Source organism: Macaca mulatta, chromosome 13, assembly GCF_049350105.2.
Source record: "Macaca mulatta isolate MMU2019108-1 chromosome 13, T2T-MMU8v2.0, whole genome shotgun sequence".
NCBI lineage: Eukaryota > Metazoa > Chordata > Mammalia > Primates > Cercopithecidae > Macaca > Macaca mulatta.
In genome coordinates, this window is record NC_133418.1 from 88,136,171 (window position 1) to 88,154,663 (window position 18,493).

At 47.7% G+C, this 18,493-nt stretch overlaps 1 protein-coding gene across 4 annotated transcripts in view; it reads right to left on the reverse strand.

Annotated features, from left to right (window-relative positions):
- Positions 1 to 1,368: 1,368 nt before the first annotated feature.
- VIT (vitrin) overlaps positions 1,369 to 18,493 on the reverse strand; it is a 127,339-nt gene continuing 110,214 nt past the window's right edge. For all 4 annotated transcript variants that reach the window (XM_028831766.2, XM_001107688.5, XM_015112102.3 and 1 more), the window contains 4 exons: positions 15,107 to 15,210; positions 10,818 to 11,044; positions 7,536 to 8,049; positions 1,369 to 1,977 (listed from right to left, as the gene is read on the reverse strand). In XM_028831766.2, the coding sequence (XP_028687599.2) occupies positions 1,799 to 1,977; positions 7,536 to 8,049; positions 10,818 to 11,044; positions 15,107 to 15,210 (1,024 nt within the window). In that variant the 3' untranslated portion in view covers positions 1,369 to 1,798. The remainder of the gene's footprint in view (positions 1,978 to 7,535; positions 8,050 to 10,817; positions 11,045 to 15,106; positions 15,211 to 18,493) is intronic.

The window sequence follows — 18,493 nt, forward strand, 5'->3', positions numbered from 1 at the left end:
TGCCTGGCCTAAATTAGCTTCTTAGCTGAGTCTGGCATGAATCGAGTGTCACCAGTATCTTTCCGAAAAATTTCCTTAAAAAAAAAAACAGATTTATATTTTGAAGTTTTTGGATAAAATTATAATTGCATTCAAAGTAAATTTTATGGCAAATAAATCTGAAATTGTTGACATCTTCAATTGATTCTTCTCTGTAGACCACAATATTTTCAGTTGACAATATACTCTCTCTTCAGTTATTAAGAAATTTGGTGAGCTCAGTGTAAATTCTGCTAACTGAATGATATCCTTGATTCTAATTTTTTATGTAAATATTTTGTCCCAAGTATTGACACAATTATTGTGTTTCTGCTCCCATTCAGAGTAGCATTCGTCAAAATATATTTTTATAAAACATAACTTATCAACTAAGTCATCTCTATGATTGTTTTGAACATTTCCCAACTACACATGTATTTCACACGCGGATAGGTGAGTCTTTGGAGAAGCTGGAAGTAAAAAGTGAAGTGCAACCAAACTCATCCCAGCTTATTTTAATGCAGCTAGCAATACTGTTTGGTTAACAAATGAAAAATCCAAGAGAAATGCTCAACTGGGAGGACCCAGGGCAGCAGGCACAAACGGGGCCTCTTTGAGGAAATGTAACACTAGTTCCTCCGGGGTAGCTCGGTGCTTCTAGATCATGGCAGCAGATACGAATCACCAGAGAGCTCTTAAAACATGCCAATGTTCAAGCTCCAATCCCAGCGACTCAGAATTCACTGGTACTGGGGTGGAGCCTGGGAACCAGCACTGCAGTCTCCTAAGTGATTCTAATGCACAGCCTACTGCACCAGTTTTGTTTTTGGAGACAGAGTCTCACTCTGCCACCCAGGCTGGAGTGCAGTGGCACAATCTTGGCTCACTGCAAACTTCACATACCAGGTTCAAGCGATTCTTGTGTCTCAGCCTCCTGAGTAACTGGGACTACAGGCTCATTTTTGTATTTTTAGTAGAGATGGGGTTTCACTATGTTGGTCAGGCTGTTCTTGAACTCCTGACCTCAGGTGATCCGCCCACCTCAGCCTCCCAAAATGCTGGGATTACAGGCGTGAGCCCCCCGCACCTGGCCTACTGCACTACTTTTAAGCAAGATCAGCTTGGTGCTCCAGATTCAGCTGCTCCTAAAGCATCATGTTGCAAGTATCCATTGACTCAGACAACAGGCACATCAGGAGAAGCAAAGTCACTGTACATTGTCTCTCCACCTCTGCAGGTGCGTTATCACCTTGGGCCAGGTGTGAGCCCACAGAAGGTGCTCTGGGAACTGAGGAAAGCAAACGGTGGCCCCGCCACGAACCCTGTGTACACATGACACAGTCAGAAATATTGCATGTAATCCTTCTAAACATTTAATTAAGCAATTCCTACATTGTCACAAGAAAAATGAAACTTGCTGAGGGTTACAGAGTCCTCATGAGAAGCAACTTAAAAATCTCACAAAAGCTCTATGTAAGTCTGTGGTAAGGGCTGCACTGTATTCTGAACATTTATTTTGAAAACAATTGTCATAATGTAAAATCTCCAGGCCCCTCAACATGATGTAGCCTTTTGGCTCTTTCTATACATTTGTGATCATCTTTCTAACTCCAAGTTTTGGAGTATGAAAAAGCACGATGGCAAAAAATAACAACGAGACATCTGTCTCCCCACGCCCTGCCCAAGCCTTGATGCCCCGTGCGTGCCCCATCAAGCGCTGGGGTTGTCCAAAGCGTCAGTCGGTAAAGCAGCACTTGCTGGTGCTCTGCCCGCTCTGGATTCAGTTCCGAGGCTGTGAGTTGAACTCTGTACAAATGTTCTGGATGATCCTGGGGACATACTGGTAGAGGTTGTCAAACTCGTCCACAAAGAAGGAGTGGTCCCTGGCGGGGTGAGTGGCAATGACTTCCAGCTCCTCCTGGGCAGCCCAGGCAACGCCTATCGCATAGGTGATCACTCCTGTGGGGACAAAGGTTAGATGAACAAATGGCCCCAAGTACAGGTGCTGCTGAAGAATCTCCCTTCCTGTGGCCCTGTCGGCAGAGCCAAATCCAAAAGCAGAAACGTGCCCAAACAAAACCAAACCAAAAATACCCTACGAGCCTCTAGGTTTCCAGAATTAAGACTAAGTATGGCCATTCATTCATTCACTCAATAAATGCCTTTGAGCATACACTATATGCCAACAGTAACAACATTTATATAATTGTTATCTCAGGAGTTGATAGTATTTTAGGAAAAAATGAACAAAATGGAGTAAATAACATGGTAAGAATTTCATGTTCGGGAATAGAAGAGGGGAAGATATTTTGGGACAAGTGAAGCTTTTGGGGCCATGCGGGTCAGAACACATGACACATGCCCGCTCTACCAGCGTGAAGAGCCGAGCAAAATCTCAGAGAGCCTTAAATGCCATCAAAAGCTGGTTCAAGATCTTTTAAACTAAAACAGTGGAATGGCATCCCTTTAGGCTCGAGGGTGACTTTACAAATCACTGAATCCAACCTCATTTCCAGTGCAGGAATCCTTGCCGAAGGTGCCAGAGCGATGGTCCCCAGCATCTGTTCCAATATTGTGATGAAGAAAGGCTTCCAAGATAAAGAAGGGGGTGCCCAACACTGTTGGGTGCTACAGGGCAGTCATGTAAGATGAACATGAAAAAGTGCTCAATGGCTTTTGCCTGTTTGAGACAGAATCTCACTCCGTCACTCAGACTAGAGTGCAATGGTAAGATCTCCACTCACTGCAACCTCCGCTTCCCGAGTTCAAGAGATTCTTGTGCCTCAGCCTCCCAAGTAGCTGGGATTACAGGCATGTGCCACTACGCCCGGCTAATTTTTGTATTTTTAGTAGAGACGGGGTTTTACCATGTTGGCCAGGCTGGTTTCGAACTCCTGACCTCAAGTGATCCTCCTGCCTCGGCCTCCCAAAGTGCTGGGATTACATGCATGAGCCACTGCGCCTGGCCTCATTGGATTTTTTAAAAAGCAAAAACAGGCTGGGTGCAGTGGTGCACGCCTGTATTCCCAGCACTTTGGGAAGCCGAGGCGGATGGATCACGAGGTCACAAAAAAATCCTTTTTTTTTTGTTTGCAAAAAATCCCTAATTTTTTTTTTTTTTTGTAAAAATACAAAAAGTTAGTCAGGTGTAGTGGCACATGCCTGTAGTCCCAGCTACTCAGGAGGCTGAGACAGGAGAATCGCTTGAATCTTGGAGGCAGAAGGTTGCAGTGAGCCGAGATGGCACCACTGGACTCTAGCCTGGGTGACAGAGTGAGATTCCATCTCAAATAAAAAGAAGAAAAAACAAAACCAAGACATTGGTAGTTTGGTGGGAACAGTTTCAGGGGAGAAGATGCCAAAGAAACCAAATGAACTACTGTGAGCTGAGAGTGGAAAAGAAGTGAACATGTGGGGTCAGCACACACAGCTCCTTGCCTGAAGTTTGGCTGTAAAAGGGAGTCGGTAGGTGGTAACTGGAGCAGAACGTGGAGTCACAGAGAATGTTTATTTATAGGGAGGGAGGAAAGTGAGCACGTCTAGGTGTAAATGGGGAGGAGTATAATAAGACTGAAGGTGTTGGATTGCAATGTGGAGAAGATGACCCAGGGAGGAGAGGACGGGACTCAGAGACAAGGCATCCATTCTTAGTGGGAAAACTGGGAGACTGCCTGGGGTGACGGGTCTTGATTTGGGTTGTGGGCAGCTGGTCAGCAGGTGCTTGACCTGACTCTACAATAGCCTATTCTCGTACTACCTTCAGGCTGGTCTGAGTAGGGTGAGCAAAATGGCCATGAAACAAGAGGGCAGAGCCTGGATGTGGTCTTCCTGCCCTGGCACCTCCCCCCAAGTCCCCCACAGTGGTGTCACTATCTCTAGCATCTTCTGGGTGCCTGGGAGAGTCATGCATACCTCACGTGGCTCTGACCTAAGCTGCTTTTTGATTCTGGTCCATTAAATTGCATTTAAGCTGCCAGTCCCCTTTCTCACCCCTCCAGTTTAATTTCTCGGAATATTGTCTAGATTAGAAGGAGCCAGCTTTGGGCTTTAAAGTGCTGCCAGGTGTCGAGAGCAGCTTTGCTGCAGAGCTGGGTTTAGACAGTCTAAGCCCTCCTTCCTGTTCAAAGATAGAGAAGTTGCCCTTAAATAAAAACTACACAAACAGTATTAGAAATTTAGCTCTCCAGGCTGGGCATGGTGGCTCACACCTGTAATCCCAGCACTTTGGGAGGCTAAGGCAGGTGGATCACCTGAGGTCAGGAGTTCAAGACCAGCCTAGCCAACATGGTGAAACCCCGTCTCCACTAAAAATACAAAAAAAATTAGCTGGGTGTGGTGGCAGGTGCTTGTAATCCCAGCTACTCAGGAGACTGAGGCAGGAGAATTGCTTGAACCTGGGAGGCGGAGGTTGCAATGAGCCAAGATTGTGCCATTGCACTCCAGCCTGGGCAACGAGAGTGAAACTCCGTCTCAAAAAAAAAAAAAAAGAAAAAGAAAGAAAGAAAAGAAATTTAGCTTTCCAGATCCCAAGTCCACTCTTGTTGTAGAGAATCTCCTACTGGCAATCCTAACAGATGGTCACCCAGCCTTGACTTGGATACTCCCAGGAACACAACGCTCATTACATTTTCAGACAAATCTCAGTGTTAGGCTGAGTAAGAATCTGCCTCCAGGTAATTTGTATCTTTTGTTCCTAGTTAATTGAAGCTGCCCTGAGAGCACCTCGGCCATTTCCCTCAGTCTTCATTTTTCCTGATGAGTAGGCCAAGGATACCCTCTGGATGAGGCCCCAAAGATGTACATCTAGAAAAATAAGTGATGGTGTAGCTGAGCACAAACTGGGGACAGATGTTTGGAGAAAGCAGGAGAGCCTTGGGCTTGTAGTCAAAGCTGGGCCATCTGGCTCTGCCCATTCAATCTGGGAGTTTGGGCCAGTTGCTTCTGAGCCTTAATCCATCTTCACTCTGCTGATAGGAGCCTGGTGGACCTTGTGATTTTTGGCATGCAAGCCATCAGCCATCCCACAATTATGAGGGTGCCCTACAGCCTCCATAAAGGGTAAGTCACTGGGAAGACTCTGCCTGAATTTGGTATCTGGTTACTTTGGATTCTAGAAACTAGCATTGTTGATTCATTAAGGCTTGTTTTAGGAAGAAATGAAAGTAGCTTTCAACCATTCAGAAAATCCTGCAAAATAACCGAAGTTAAATGTAGGCACAGAAGCCAGGCACAGTGGCTCATGCCTGTGATCCCAGCACTTTGGGAGGCTGAGGTAGGCGGATGGCAACAGGTCAGGAGTTCAAGAAAAGCCTAGCCAACATGGCGAAACCCTGTGTCTACTGAAAATACAAAAATTTAGCTGGACGTGGTGGTGCCTGCCTGTAATCCCAGCTACTCGGGAGGCTGAGGCGGGAGAATCACTTGAACCTGGGAGGCAGAAGTTGCAGTGAGCAGAGATTGTGCTACTGCACTCCAGCCTGGGCGACAGAGCGAGACACTGCCTCAAAAAAAAAAAAAAAAAAAAAATGTAGGCACAGAAGAAGAAGCAACAACCACAGCACTGAGTGAGTTGTGTATGCTCATATTGATCTCCAGGGCATTGGTGTTCATTGACTACTTGGTTTACTTTTATTATTATTACTATTATTATTATCACTTGGGGTTTTCTCCAGGTTGTTTTTATTCTTGATAGCTAATGACACTTTTCAGAACAGTGATTATACATAAATTCTACAATAAAGGCATAAATGTGGCTGATTTTCTAAACATTTACAGACAAATTTTGCTCATTTTTCATATTTTAAAACTTTGTTGCCCTCTTAGAAATTGGACATAGCTCTTTGAACTTTTTTTTTTTTTTTTTTTGAGACTTAGTTTTGCTCTTGTTGCACAGGCTGGAGTGCAATGGCACGATCTCGGCTCACCAGCAAACTCTGCCTCCCGGGTTCAAGCAATTCTCCTGCCTCAGCCTCCCGAGTAGCTGGGATTACAGGCATGTGCCTCCTTGCTTGGCTAATTTTGTATTTTTAGTAGAGACGGGGTTTCTCCATGTTGGTCAGGCTGGTCTCAGACTCCCGACCTCAGGTGATCCACCTGCCTCGGCCTCCCAAAGTGCTAGGATTATAGGCGTGAGCCACTGCACCCGGCCTTTTTTTTTTTTTTTTTTTTTTGAGACAGGATCTTGCTCTGTTGCCCAGGCTGGAGTCTGGTGGTGCAATCATAGATCACTGCAGCCTCCAACTCCAGGACTCAAGTAATCCTTTCACCTCAGTCTCCCGAGTAGCTGGGACAATAGGCGTGAACCACCACCCCTGGTCTCTTTAAATATTTTGAATTGAAATTCCTTTCAGGTTTCCCTGAAGCCCCCAGAATCTGGTTAACAGTTGCTTACGGAAATAGTACTTGTCTTTTTTTTTTTTTTTTTTTTTTTTTTTTTGAGACGGAGTCTGGCTCTGTCACCCGGGCTGGAGTGCTGGAGTGCAGTGGCCGGATCTCAGCTCACTGCAAGCTCCGCCCCCCGGGTTTACGCCATTCTCCTGCCTCAGCCTCCCGAGTAGCTGGGACTACAGGCGCCCGCCGCCTCGCCCGGCTAGTTTTTTTGTATTTTTTTAGTAGAGACGGGGTTTCACCGTGTTCACCAGGATGGTCTCGATCTCCTGACCTCGTGATCCGCCCGTCTCGGCCTCCCAAAGTGCTGGGATTACAGGCTTGAGCCACCGTGCCCGGCCAGTACTTGTCTTTAAAAACATTATTTTTCCTTAAAAGGTACTAATACCTTTTAAGGAATTAAAAGGTGAGTCGCTGGGCACAGTGACTCACGCCTGTAATTTTGGCACTTTGGGAGGCCAAGGCAGGAGGATCACCTGTCAGGAGTTCAAGAATAGCCTGGCCAACATGGCAAAACCCCATCTCTACTAAAAATACAAAAACTAGCTGGGTGTGGTAGCACACAACTGTAATCCCAGCTACTTGGGAGGCTGAGGCAGGAGAATCGCTTGAACCCGGGAGGCAGAGGTTGCAGTGATCCGAGATGGCACCATTGCACTACAGCCTGGACAACTGAGCGAGATTCTATCTCAAAATAAATAAATAAATAAAAGTTACAAACACAATTTGGTGGTCTAGGTACCAGAACGATTTGACATATTCAATAGAGATGGAGGTTTGGTGTTTTTAATAGAGGTAAAGGGATGAGTCAAATTCCCTTTTAATGTATCATACTCTTGTGGGAAATGCTTCAGGGTGTGGGATATAAAGGAAAGGGTTAATGTGCCCAGTTATCCACAGGCCGTGGGTTTGTAACGACACTTAGGAGACCACCTTGCTGCCCCGTCCTTGTTCCTTCTCCCTACTCAGAGGGGCTTTCTACCCCTAAATCCCTCCCTGCAGCTTTGAGCATTTGTATGAAGTCGTAGAAAAAAACCAATGCATAAAAAGACAATACCTTCCTTGTCCCACTGGCCCACCAAGCCCCAGAAAGCGGCCTCAGCACCGGCTGCTTGGCAAGCCCAGCTTACCCTTCAGATGGGCAGCCATGGCTGGGATCCGGACGTCGTCGTAGGACCTCCCATCAGTGATGAGGATCATTAACTTCCTCTTGTTGGGCTTGGACTTCTTGAAGAGCTGCTCCAGGGCGAAGTTGATGGCAGCTCCCGTGCTGGTGCCACCACTCCAGTAGCCCACCCTCTTGATGGCGTTGAGGATGTCGGGCTTGCTGCTGTACTGGTCGAACCCAAACTCCAGCCGCTGTTCGTAGGTGTACTGCACGGCCCCGACGCGCGTGTCCGTGTCGGAAATCTCGAACTCTTTGGTGAGGTTGGTCACAAACTGGAGAACAGTGCGGAAGTTGCCCGTCCCCACGCTGCTGGAGCCGTCGATGACGAAGCCAATGTCGGCCGAGTTCAAGCAGGTCTTACTGCAGGCCAGGCGGTCGGTGTCGCAGATCCGCTTCACCAGAGGCTGCAGGGTCTTGTGGAGGCCAAACCAGCTCTGCACGTGAAACGAGTAGAAGCCGTTTGTTCTGCACACGGCCTGGAAGACAGAGGGGAGGGACCCGTACCAGGTCAGGTTCAAATCCTCATCAGGGGAAGAAGCAAGCAGGCCCTTGTTTTCTGCCCTAGCCCTCCTACTGCGTCTTTCCACCTCGGTTCACCCAGCGGCCACTCACTGAGGCGAAGCCCCTGGGTTATCGCTGGGCTCAGTCCGACTTCCTCAGCTGGGTCCCTGCCTGCGTTAGTGGAAAACTGTCTGCTAAGCAAATTCATAGGGAGATATTAAATCTCTGGTGTCAGTTTCACATTTATGCTTCTCCAGGCTCCTTCTTTGTACTGGCAGCCATAAGATTGGCATTGGTGGGCACCACGGCATGAGAGGACTAAAGAAAGCTTTTATTCCAATTGGGAAAAGAGATGACATATGCAAGAAATCGCTATGGAAATGTCTCCAGAACAGCCCTGTTCCAGGCGGGAAGGGATCCCACAGTTGCTGAATGACCACATTTAGGGGGCCCATCAGATGCTCTCGGAATGATTCTCTCACTAAATCCCCACCCTCACCCTACAAGGTGGAACCATAACCCCCTGCCACGAAGGAACAAACCAAGCTATGAGGGGACTTCCCTGAGTCCCTGAGATTGGAACACAAATCTATCCACCTTCAGAACCGGACAGTCCTGCCTCCAGGCAAATGAATATTTATTTACCAGTGCCTAAGCTCATTCCAGAAAAAAAATAAGGCAGCTGCAAATATACCCTGAGCAAACTGGTTGTTGCGCTCCTGGAAGTGGCTGGCATAGTGTTCCCAAGGCGTGGTGTTTCTTCCTTACCCCTGCCTCTGGGTCACAGAAAGAGTCAGACTAGACGACTACTGATGGCCTTGTATAATTAAAAGATTATTTTAGAAAAAGAGATTGCTTCAAACTTTCCTGGAAAATATTTTTCAAAAATTGATTTGTAACAACCTAAATGGAGTTCACAAAACTTTCCATGGAGCCGATGACACGTGAGGTAAGTGCTGAGCCTGAGCTGAATTCTGGCCAACAGATGGACGGAGGGATTTCCACCAGGCAGTGAAGTCACAGCAGGAGACAGCGGCGGTGCTGGGAGACCAGCTGACCGGAACACAGGGCTGTGGTCATAACAGATGGGCCAGGAGAGTGGGTTGGGACTGCACCCCAGAAGGCCTTGAGAGCAATGGGTGGCAATGAAGGATTTGGAGCAAGGACCCCACAGGACTGGAGGAACCCATCAGAAATGTGAGTTGAGTTTCATTGTGAAATCTAAACTAACCTAGGGAGCACCAGGAGGGAGAAGAACCAGGTGCAGGGCACCAGCTTGAACTGGGGAGGGGGCGTTGGGCGAGGGAAAGAGGAGGGAGAGAGATCTGTGATGTGGGAGTTGATGAGGAGCTCTGGGGCGACACTGTCCTCTGGGATGGGTGTGTGGTCATTCATGTGAAGTCCAGAGGAGGAAACAGTTTGGTGGGAAGGATGACAAACTCGGCTTGTTACAGGTGGGATTTAAGGTTCTGATAGGACATCAGGTGGAGAAAAGTCAGTCAGCTGGAAACGGATGGCTACAGAGCTCAAGAGATGAAGGTAGGGCCAGGCGCAGCGGCCCACACCTGTAATCCTAGCACTTTGGGAGGCCGAGGTGGGCGGATCAAGAGGTCAGGAGATAGAGACCATCCTGGCTAATACGGTGAAACCCCGTCTCTACTAAAAATACAAAAAAAAAAAAAAATTAGTTGGGCATGGTGGTGGGCACCTGTAGTCCAAGCTACTTGGGAGGCTGAGGCAGGAGAATTGCTTGAACCTGGGAGGTGGAGGTTGCAGTGAGCTGAGATCGCACCACTGCACTCCAGCTTGGGCGATAGAGTGAGACTCCGTCTGAAAAAAGAAAAAAAGAGATGAAGGTGGGAGCTGTGACCCTGGGAGGGATCCTGCAGGGAGAGGGCCTCTTAAAGAGGACGGTGTAGACCTGGGGAGGTCAACGTTGAGGGTAGAAAAAAGGCAAGAAGCAATGAAATAAGAGTCACAGAGCATCCTGGAAGTCCAGGGAGAAGGGCATTTCAAGGAGCAGAAAGTGGCCATCAGTTTGAGGTGGTGCAGGAGGTTGAGCCCTGCTGGCTCTGGACACGTGGAATATTAAAGCTGGAAGGGCCTTAAAGAAAAACCTGTCCAAGGCTTGCTTTCTATTTTAAAGCTGGAGCTTTTTCTTTGGGGGAAGGTTTATGTGGTGTTCTATGGTACAAAACACACAACAGCTGAGCAGCTTTGGTGGCGTGAGTGAGGGAGGCCTTGCTCCACATCTCCTGCTGGGCGTCTCCACAGAACCCAAGAGGAGCATCTGAAAACGCGATCTCACTGCTGTGGGTCAGTGCCTCCTTTCTCCGTTTATCAGGTTGATGAATCGGCAATGTGTGTATACAGGAGAAAGCGTGTGTGTGTGTATGTGTGTGTGTGAGAGAGAGAGAGAAAGAGTGCATATTTGCTTGCATGTGTGTGTGAAGGCTCCCTCGGCTGCCGGGGTGAGACCCCCCTGTGGCTGTGGGAGGAGCACGGGAGAACCTAGTTGAGAATTTGAGGACACTGCTCCTCCACAGCTGCTGGTGAGTGTGGGGTTTTGCTTTGAGAGGGTAATTGCAGGTTGCGGATTGACCAGTCCCTCCCTGGAGGCCTTACTGCCTAGAAATGAGCTTCATGCACATTTAAAGGCATGGGAAAGCCAGTGCAATGGCGTTACAACTTTTCAGAGTGTGGAAAATCCTGACATTGGGTAGGTCTCTGGGCAGTCGTCTACCTTGTTTGCAAAGTTGGGCTCCACCACATACTGCTTCTCATTTTCAGCAGCACCTTCAATGGTGATGAAGAAAATGTTGATTCCTGACTCTCTCGCAAGTCTCGAAGCCTCCTCCACTTTGTCCGTGGGCCAGCCATCCACCATCACCACCACCACGTTGGGAGCGCTGCTTCTGTTTCCATTGGCTTTGGAAAAGAAGTTCTTGGTCACAAAGGAGATGGCCCGGCCTGGAAGAAAAAGAAAATTCATGCTTGGAGTGATCATGCTGATTATAAGTACAGGAAGAGATCACAGCAGCACAAAGAGGTCCAGAAAAACACACTCATTCCCTCCCTAGTTTTTTGTTTTGTTTTGTTGTTTTGTTTTGTTTTGTTTTTCTTTGAGACAGGGTCTTGCTCTGTTGCCCAGGCTGGAATGCGGTGGTGCCATCATGGCTCACTACAGCCTCAACCTCCTGAGCTTAATCAATCCTCCCACCTCAGCCTCCTGAGTAGATGGGACTACAGGCATGTGCCACTGTACCTGGTTAATTTTGTTTTTTTCTTTTGTAGAGATGGGGTTTTGCCATGCTGCCTAGGCTGGTCTCAAACTCGTGGGCTCAAGTGATCCGCCACCTCAGCCTCCCAAAGTGCTGAGATTACAGGCATGAGCCACTGCACCCAGCCTGTTTCTTTTTTAAAACCACTTCAACTATTTTCGTGTGTACAATTCAGTGGCATTAAGTACATTGACAATGCGCAGCCATTACCACTGTCCATTTTGGTTTCATTTCAAGCCTTCAACTTCTAATTGTCTCTGCTTTGAAGAAAGTTTTAGGGACAGCAAGCAGGTGAGAAAGACCTTTTTTTTTTTTTTTTTTTTTTTTCCTGAGACAGTCTTGCTCTGTCGCCAGGCTGGAGTACAGTGGCATCATCTCGGCTCACTGCAAACTCCACCTCCCAGGTTCAAGCGATTCTGCTGCCTCAGCCTCCCAAGTAGCTGGGACTAGAGGCATGCACCACCACCCCCAGCTAATTTTTATATTTTTAGTAGAGATGGGGTTTCACCATGTTGGTCAGGATGGTCTCGATCTCTTGATCTCATGATCCACCTGCCTCGGTCTCCCAAAGTGCTGGGATTACAGCTGTGAACCACCGCGCCCGGCCAAAGATTTTCATGAGAACAAAAGTGCCTCTTTTCTGCTGGCCCCACGCTAAGCCCCTAAGCCAGCCCCATGTTGTTTCCAAGAGTGTAGGGTGGGAGGAGTTGACCTGGAGTGACCCCCTTCAGCCTGGGGTGAACCTAAGGCTCCTGCGGGCTGTATGTACAGAGCTGTGTTCTGGGGTCAGCAGTGTTTTCCTGCAGTTCCAGGCCAGGGGCACAGGTCTGGTTGGGCAGGGAAGAGTTGCACCCACTAGGAACTGACAGACTGTGTTCTAGCCCTGGCTGTGCTACTTGCTAGCTGTGTGGTCCTGAGTAGGTCACCCTATGTCTCTGGGCCTAAATTTCCACGACAGCAATCTACTTTGGCTGAGTGCAGCAGTCATGAAGCGCTACGAAGCCTCCCGCCATGACTTTTCCAAGGGCATATTTCACACTGAGAAGGGCTTCAGGAAATTTTCAGAGTCAACTAGACAATGACCAGTTGTCTCAGTTTGCCAGGACTTTCCCAGTTTTAGCACTGAAAACCCCAGGTTCTTCTGGGAAAACTGGGATGACTGTTCACCCTAGAGTCAGCATGGCTGTATACAGCAGGCAGAGCTCTTAACCTGGGCTCTGTGAACCCCAGGGCACTTGAAATTATACACAGTGTTTCGTGTATATAAGTATCTGTCTGGATAGAAGGGCCATAGCTTTCATGGAATCCTCAAAGGAGTCCTCAATCTCCATACATTTAAGAAGCACCTTCTTTAGGCTTTAGGATTAGTAGTATTATACTCAGTGCATTTCTGATTTTGGCCAGCATCCTGTCTCCACTAGCTGGTATTATCTTACTTGTCAAATGAAAGCATCAAATGGTTACATATACAGATGCTGCAGAAATGTCTTGTAAAACCCATGTGAACTGGCTGCACAGAACCCCATTGCTAAGGGAAAACCCTGGCTGCTAAGCATTGCTTTTATAGCCAATGGACAATTTTTCCCAAGGCACAAACCACCCAGAAGTCCTCTCTGCCCTAATATTAGGCACCTATAGGCAGAGCACAAGACGCCATGAGAAGATCCCCTCAACCCCACCTAACCTTATATCCCGAGGCCACGGTGTATAGTGCTCAACACACACTCCATCTGCCTTCCAGTGGGTCTTGAAAATAGAGGCTGGAAATTAGAAAACTACATTTTCCAGACTTCCTTGCAGCTAGGGCTTTAGCTTTGTTTTAGTTCCATGAATTGATGCACTTGCATGAGATTTAGAAGATAAAAGTGAGGCAGAGGCTGTACTTTTGTTTATATTTCTGCTGACAAATATCTTTAGTATCTGACTTCTCTGGGATACTGTCCGCAGAGGTGCCTGGGCTTGCTTGCTAGCTTCAGTCAGTGGTGTGGGGTGGCAGGGTGTGGAGATCCATGTTGTGGGTGTGAGTGGTGCAGGGAGGGCATGGTTCTGGAGCTGGCAGCTCTAGAAGAAGCTTCCTGATCTCTTGATCGTGCTGGCTTCCTGGACAAAGCAGGTTTCTGAAGAGGCTGCCGTGGCAGAATTCAGAAAGTGATTTCCTAATCTTGGAAGAAGGAGCAGCTCCCTTGGAGGTCCTACTTCTGCAGGAAGCCTTCAGACATCATCTCCTACAGTCTGCTTCTTCAGTTCTTACAGTGATTCTCCAAACTACTTAATATCCTGAAATAAATACCTTTCCATTGGAATCAGTTGAATGGATTCTGTTCTCAGAACCCAAACTCTGGACAATACAGAGGCAGAGTCAGAACATGTCGTCCACTGAAAAAGGTATGCTGATTGGATTGAGACCCATTGCTAATCTCATCAAGGAATGAGAGTGCCTTCTGATGTTTGTCTCACTGGGATTTTACTAATGTAAGCATTAAGTTAGAAACAAATCAGAAATCAACTCTGTCATGTGTGTGATGAAGGTAATACTGCTTTGGGGGCATGGAGAGTGACTTGGCTAGTGTTTATTTAGCATCGTTCAAAGGTGAAAAGCTCTGTATGTGCTAGATACTAATGTTCTGGTCACTACAGAGACATACACTGAAGTGGGAAGGGAAATCATTAATCAGATGTACTGTAACTCTGAGGATGCTCCCTCAAAGACAGCTCAATTCCCTGCATGTACTCTAAGCCAAGCAACTGTGGCTCATGTCTCCATTTCTTTGGATTTTGATGACAGGAACACTTTCCCCGAGAGGTGGACAATCAGTCTCCCTCCAGCGTCCCCAAAGCCAATCTTTCATTTACAAATGAATACACTGGCACGGGCTCTTTGACAGTCTTTGAGCTTGATTAGTGTGAAATTGTTTCCCAATGCCCAATCACCTCTGTATAAACATAAAATGGAATTTCTGGACATGCCCCACTGAGGACTAGACCTTGGATTTCTGGTGAGCCCCCAAAGGCTCAGATATCATGGGAGACTCAGCTTGAAACAGGGAACATGTTTCTCTTTGCACAATCATCAGTAGTTGATCAGAACAAGATTCTCAAGGGGCACCGAGGGGCTTCCTTAACTGGTCACAAAATTTCATGAAACAGCCGATGACTTGTAGGCCAATAAAAAAATAGTCAGGACAGCAGACGTGCTTGCCCTGAGTAACGCTACCCCTTCCTGCAAACCAAGCATGCTGGGACTGTTCAGGGTGTGTGTGTGTGTGAAAGATTCTTGTCCTCTGAAGCCATGATAACTTTAGAAAAGATACAGATGTTGCAGGAGTCATTTCTTTTTCTTTTTTTTTTTGAGATGGAGTCTCACTCTGTCACCCAGGCTGGAGTACAGTGGCGCCATCTTGGCTCACTGCAACCTCTGCCTCTTCAAGTGATTCTCCCACCTCAGCCTCCCGAGTAGCTGGGATTACAGGTGCACGCCACCACACCCAGCTAATTTTTGTATTTTTAGTAGAGAGAGGGTTTCACCATGTTGGCCAGGCTGATCTCGAACTCCTGACCTCAAGTGATCTGCTAGCTTCAACCTCCCAAAGTGCTGGGATAACAGGTGTGAACCACCACGCCTGACCAGAAGTTATTTCTTGATGGATTATCATTATTATTTTCTTCCTTTTATATACAGTGGTTAGAAGACAATCACGTAGAAAGAGAACGATGGTAGCAAGACAGTAGAATTTGAATCGGGATCACATACCTACATTGGAAAGTCCTCCTCTCTGGGTGATTTTCTCTATGGCTGTCTTCAGGTCTCGAGAATTCATGTGTGTCTTGAGGTTAAAGTGGGTAGCAGGGTTGTCTCTGAAGAGTCAGAACAAGAAATACAAATTAGCTAGAAAGTTATTACCTTTGGAGGAAGGCAGAGATCATGGTTGATTCTTTCATATACAAATAGAAGCTGCTTCGAAGCCTTCTGCTATGGCTTGTAAAATGTCCCATTGTGGACTGGTGTGTGTAGAGAAAAGGAGGCTATTTCAAGGCTCAGAAGGCGTGTGTTGCCTGTGCCATTTCCTGGCCGTGTGATCTTGAAGAGACAACTTCTCTGGGCTTCAGATTCCTCATGTAGATGAAAACATCATTATAACACCCATGTTGCTAATGAACGGGACTGTCGTCAAGTGGGATTTTGCAAATGTCAGGATCCCATCTGTGGAGCGCTCAGCGTTCTCAGCCTACCCCAGACCCTCCTCTCCAGAAAGAGAATCTCGCGGCTGTCAGCCACTCCCTGGGTTACCCTTAGCACTGGAATTGCACGTGAATAGTGGTACCAAGGAGACCTCTCTATCTTTCTCATCCTGCAACTCGGTGACAATACTCAAAACTCATCTAGAAGGTCAACATCTATTTGGCTGAAGACTGAAAAAGATGAACTGGGGAGGAGTTGGAGTGAATTCAGCGGAAAAACACAATGAGAATCCCTCTCTAGAAACGAATCCCCACGAAGCGGCTGAGTGTAGGGTGTGGAGGCGTGCAGGAGGGTGGGTGTGTGTGCATCGCACCCAAGATGAAGTGTGAGATCACAACTCCCAAAGCGCTGACACTCAGCCACAGGCGGTGTTGACTTCGTGGGCGCGAGACCCGCTCAGCAACACAGGGCTCCACGCTCCAGAAGAGCCTCAGTCAGACAGGCCCATGCTTGGTGTAACGCTCTGCTGCTGCTGCCTTGAAATTCTTCATCATTTTTGAACAAGCTGCCCTGCACACTATGTAGTCAGTCCAGGCTAGAGGTTACTGTTTTCTCCTTCCTTCCTCCCTCCCTCCCTCCCTCCCTCCCTTCCTTCCTTCCTTCTTTCCTTCCTTCCTTCCTTCTTTTGTGACAGAGTCTCGCTCTGTCTCCCAGGCTGGAGTGCAGTGGCTCGATCTCAGCTCTGCCTCCCGGGTTCATGCCATTCTCCTGCCTCAGCCTCCTGAGTAGCTGAGACTACAGGCACCCGCCACCATGCCCGGCTAACTTTTTGTATTTTTAGTAGAGACGGGGTTTCACCGTGTTAGCCAGGATGGTTTCGATCTCCCAACCTCGTGATCCGCCCACCTCGGCCTCCCAAAGTGCTGGGATTACAGGCGTGAGGCACCGCGCCCCGCCTCTTTCTTTCTTTTCTTTTTTTTGACATGGAGTCTCATTCTGTCACCCAGACTGAAGTGCAGTGGCATGATCTTGGCTCACTGTAACCTCTGCCACCCAAGTTCAAGCGATTCTCCTGCCTCAGCCTCCCGAGTAGCTGGGATTACAGGCACCTGCCACCGTGCCTGGCTAATTTTTGTAGTTTATTAGTAGAGACAGGGTTTCACCATCTTGGCTAGGCTGGTCTTGAACTCCTGACCTCATGATCCACCCACCTCGGCCTCCCAAAGTGCTGGGATTATAGGCATGAGCCACTGTCCCTGGCCATTTTTTTTTTTCTTTTTTTTTTTTTTAGATGGAGTCTCGTTCTGTCTCCCAGGCTGGAGTGCACTGGCATGATCTTACTGGCATGATCTTTGCTCACTGAAACCTCCACCTCCTGGATTCAAGCCATTCTCCTGCCTCAGTCTCCCAAGTAGCTGGGACTACAGGTGCGCATCACCACACCCAGCTAATTTTTGTATTTTTAGTAGAGACAAGGTTTTGCCATGTTGGCCAGGCTGGTCTCCAACTCCTGACCTCAGGTGATTTGCCTACCTCGGCCTCCCAAAGTGCTGGAATTACAGGCATGAGCCACCGTGCCTGGCCATAGAGGTTACTAAGTTTTCAAGAAGGAGAAGACTTTTTTTTTTTTCTTTTTTTCAGAGACAGGGTTTCATTCTTTTGCTCAGCCTGGAGTGCAGTGGCCCCATCTTGGCTCACTGCAGCCTCAACTTCCTGGGCTCAAGCAATCCTCCCACCTTAGCCTCCCAAGTAGGTGAGACCACAGGTGCACGCCACCATGCCCAGCAAATTTTTTCATTTTTTGTAAAGACAAGGTCTTGCTGTGTTGCCCCTGGCTGGTCTTAAACTCTTGAACTCAAGCAGCTTATTGCCCTGCTTTGGCCTCCCAAAGTGCCAAGATTATAGGTGTGAGCCACCATGCCTGGCCAAGAAAACTTTTTAAAGTAGCCTTTCTACAAACACCAGAAGTGGATGCAGGAAGAAGCGGATGTGGGCAGTTTCAGGTGGGAACCTCGAGGTGGCTGACCATGGGTGGATTCTTAGTGAGTCCTTGGGGACCGGGACAAGTGGTGCAGTCACGAGGAAACCAGTCACCGGGACCTGGGAGAGAGGAGAAAGACTCTGCCTCCCTCCTTCCTTTCCTCCATCCCTGTTCTTCAAACTCCTCTCTGTCTCAAAATGATCTACGTTATACCCAGAAGGTGGCTTATCTACAAGGCAAGAGATGAAAAACAGAAAGAGCAGCCACCTCCAGGGAAGACAGAAAATGTAAAACAAGTTTAACCAAAGTGGGGCACTGGGGCAAAACCCAAACAGATGAAATTTCACCAGAAGAAAACCAAGTTCTATGGTTGAAACTAAACAGAAACAACAACACAGCAATCAGCAGAATGGGGAAATATGGGTGTTGAGCTGGGCGTGGCCTTCCTATCAACCTACAGTGTGAAGTGTCTTGATCTGAGGCTGAAGTCACAAATTCTGGGAGGAAGAGTCACACAGAGGAGCAGCACTGTGACTTTCACTCTGTATTCTTCCCCTCAGGTTCTAGGGCTTATGGGTTTTTTTTTTTTTTTAATTTTTATTTATTTATTTATTTTCGAGATGGAGTCTTGCTCTGTCGCTCAGGCTAGAGTGCAGTGGCTCAATCTTGGTTCGCTGCAACCTCTGCCTCCCAGGTTTAAGCAATTCTCCTGCCTCAGCCTCTGGAGTAGCTGGGATTACATGCGCCTGCCACCATGCTTGGCTAATTGTTTTTTTTTTTTTTTTTTTTGTATTTTTAATAGAGATGGGGTTTTACCATGTTGGCCAGGCTGGTCTCGAACTCCTGACCTCGTGATCCATCTGCCTTGGCCTCCCAAAGTGCTGGGATTACAGGCATAAGCCACTGCCCCTGGCTGGGTTTATATTTTTTTTTTTTTTTTTTTTTGAGACGGAGTCTCGCTCTGTCACCCAGGCTGG